This window comes from Hevea brasiliensis, chromosome 10 (assembly GCF_030052815.1).
Source record: "Hevea brasiliensis isolate MT/VB/25A 57/8 chromosome 10, ASM3005281v1, whole genome shotgun sequence".
Classification (NCBI taxonomy): domain Eukaryota; kingdom Viridiplantae; phylum Streptophyta; class Magnoliopsida; order Malpighiales; family Euphorbiaceae; genus Hevea; species Hevea brasiliensis.
The window spans coordinates 15,183,447-15,186,685 of NC_079502.1; the positions used below are offsets into that span (position 1 = coordinate 15,183,447).

General features: G+C 29.2%; 1 protein-coding gene across 2 annotated transcripts; it reads right to left on the bottom strand.

Annotated features, from left to right (window-relative positions):
• Positions 1-1,517: 1,517 nt before the first annotated feature.
• LOC110657456 (uncharacterized) lies at positions 1,518-2,841 on the bottom strand. 2 transcript variants are annotated; one of them, XM_058129212.1, is made up of 3 exons: positions 2,343-2,841; positions 2,164-2,254; positions 1,518-2,024 (listed from the first exon to the last, which is right to left on the bottom strand). In XM_058129212.1, exons 2-3 carry the CDS (start codon positions 2,203-2,205, stop codon positions 1,659-1,661), a joined length of 408 nt encoding a protein of 135 aa, XP_057985195.1. In that variant the 5' UTR covers positions 2,206-2,254; positions 2,343-2,841; the 3' UTR covers positions 1,518-1,658. The 2 variants fall into 2 exon arrangements, with proteins under 2 accessions (XP_057985195.1, XP_057985194.1); XM_058129211.1 differs by having other exon boundaries at positions 2,164-2,834.
• Positions 2,842-3,239: the final 398 nt, after the last annotated feature.

Below are 3,239 nucleotides of genomic sequence, written 5' to 3' on the forward strand. Positions count from 1 at the left end.
TTCAATTTTATTATACTAAATTTTTTAGATATTAAATTAAATTAATTCAAATTTTATTTTTAGTATATATAATTTTTTTATATATAATTTTTTTTTTAAAATCAGCCACAAAGAATTGTAGAGAGAAGGGGGCGAGGTGTGGCCTTAGCCCTTAAAACTCCATGAAAAACCTTTTTTTTTTTATACATATTATTTAATTAACAATTTTAATTATTTTTATTGATAAATACTAAATAACATTTAAATATAATGCACTATTATAGTATAAACTTTGAACCTCCAAGCATTTTTAAAAATGTTTTAATAGATATAATAAAATTTGATTTTTTATTAATTAATCTCTTCACATTTTTATTAGTCTCTCTAAATATTATTTTAAAAAATCTTAAATAGATGTAGTACTAGGAAAGGTAATGGGTCAGGTTTTTATGAGTATCCGATTCAATCAAACCCTAATAAGACGTGTTTATGATGGGTTAGGATTTAAAAAATAATACCCGTTAGATATTCATTATCCGAAATTGTTTATATAAATATTTAATAAAATATAAAAAATATATTTTTTATAATAATATTTATAAATTTTTATATATTTTATTTTATATAAAATGAAATTTAAACATTTTATGAAATTATTAAAATTTTAAAATATAAATTATTAATTAAAATAATTTTTTATGTAAAATATTAATTAAAAAATATAAAATTAAACGGGTTTGAATAGTTTGGGATGGGTTGTGATTGTTGAAAATAAATTTTAATCGGGTTTGAGATAGGTACAGGTTTTAATAATATTAATCGGGTTCGAGTTTGGGTAAGATATTTTCATGGGTACCTTATCTGTTGCCATTCCTATGCAATATGTCACAAAATTTTATTTTTCCTTAATTAACCCCTTAAATTTTTATTAATATATAATAATTTATAATTTATATATTGTAATCAAAATTGAAACATTAAAATTATTTGTTGTCATGGAAAACAGCTAACTAGTGCCTATGTATTGCAACAATCAAAATTTTTTTTAAAATTGTTCAAATTTGGTCCCAATTCCAACAGCTTCATTCTCTATGCATTAATTATAATTCAATTACCTGTAAACCAACTTAATTAGGAATGGCATCACTTTCTTGTCTCCGCTCCACAGAAGATCAGAGTTAATGTAGAAGTTTCTCCACCAAGAAATGGGGCGGGACGGATTTCCCTATTATCAAGAGCGATTTTTTTTTTATTTTTATTTTAATTTATTAATATATTTTACAAATTTATTTATTAAAAAATAAATTATAAAATAAAATTATAAGTTTTAAACATAATACTAACAATATAAATATATTTTCTATTAAAATTATAATATTTAAATATATAAAATAAATTATTTCTAATAAAAAATAATAATATAAAATAATGAGAGCAGGTTATGGGGGATCCGGAGGGGAAATCTTCTCCCCATCCTCCACCCAGACAATACTGAGATCAGAGGGAATCAAAGAAAATTAATTGGATGTAGAACGAGCGGGATCAAAGGATGCATGATATCAAATTCAAGAACAGTCCTAGTATTATAACTATAATCCAAACTAACGAGCTGTCAATGGAGACAGAAACCAAAAAATAAGACAAAATTAAAAACCAGTGAGTCCAAATTCCAAATTACACTAATTATGAACTCCAAGTTCATGTGAAACCAAACTGTGCCCAGCTTCTGATTCTATCTCGCCATGTCTCTGCTCACATTCATAGCAGAAAACTGTGAAAACCACAAAGGTGAAAAACATAGCTAGGCAAAGGATCGCAGTTGAAAAGAACCCAAAAGCAAACTGAGTGAAGAGACCAAGTTCATCATCATCATCTGTTATTGTAACATAGAACACAACACAGATCGGAATGCTTATTACTGTCAGAATCAGCATCAGAAACCACCCTTGTACTTCTCTTCCTGAGATAATTTTCCGGGCTTTTCCCACAGCCTTAATTCCACCACAGTCTTCCTCCATGATAGAAACTATAAGAGCAAGAGCCCACTGTGCAAACAGGTAAAGGTAAAAAACCACACCCAGAATTCCCGCTACCCAACCCCAAATGGAACTAGAGATTTTAGAGACCAATTTGATCATAACTGTGACCAAAACAATGTAAATTGCAGAGGGGAAATAAACATACAGCCAAGTGATCAATGGGTTTTTCCATGAAGCCCTGATCCATGAGAAGAGATCATTGAACTTTATATCTTTACCAATATAAATGGTTGATGCTGCATAAATGATTAATGTGATTCCACAAAAGGAAATAATCGAAAAGACTCCAACGAAGAGGAGTTCAATACCCAGAAGAGATCTTACATCATTTCGATCAACAGATGATTGCTCGTAGTCATCCTCTATCTTGTGTATTAAAGGACCTGCTACAAGATTGTGAATCAAGACAAGGAAATATAAGGGGCTAAGTACGAAGATCATGAGTTGAAGCATCAACTTCCCATTTCTTGCTGGTAACTTGACTGCCTCCCTCAAAATTCCTACAGTATTCAAGGGAAATGCCATCCGAGATTCATTAGTCACTTTTTGAATAGCCATTTGCACAGAGTCCTCTTGTTTTTGGTTTGAACTCTTCGGATTCAACTTCAATCAATTGTATTTTTTATATGGATAAAAAAAAGCTAATGACTGATCAAGAAATGTTATTATATATAAAAATATTAATAGAAAGGAGACATGTTTCTTTCTTGATGTACTCAATGCCTTGGCCTTCGGTCGTAAAACCTGAAACTCGTCAACACGTAATAATATTAAATAGAGATCACAGGAAAGGAATATGCAGGGAAATGGTGCATTCGAGGAAGGTGCATCCAAGGGGGAAAAAAAACAACCTTATGGGTTTTTCTAATGATCCGTGTCGGCTCAACAAAGAAAGGAAAATGATTTCATCATGAAGCCGTACAACAAGATATAATTGTTTTCAAGGAAGTATATATACGTGCTACACCTGCAGAAGAAATTCTGATAAGGAATTTTTTTAATTAATTTATTTGCATCAAAATAAAATTTTTTTATGCGATTTAAAAATATATAAATGCGTAAAAGATTTATTCTGATCTACGATCATCTTGTCAAAATGGAGAAATCGCTCACTCTCACCTTTACTTGAATCATGATCAAGATAGAAAGAAATTAATTTGACTCGATTTATTAACTAAAAGTATATTTCTTACTTGACATATTATATTTGAGTTCCTACTC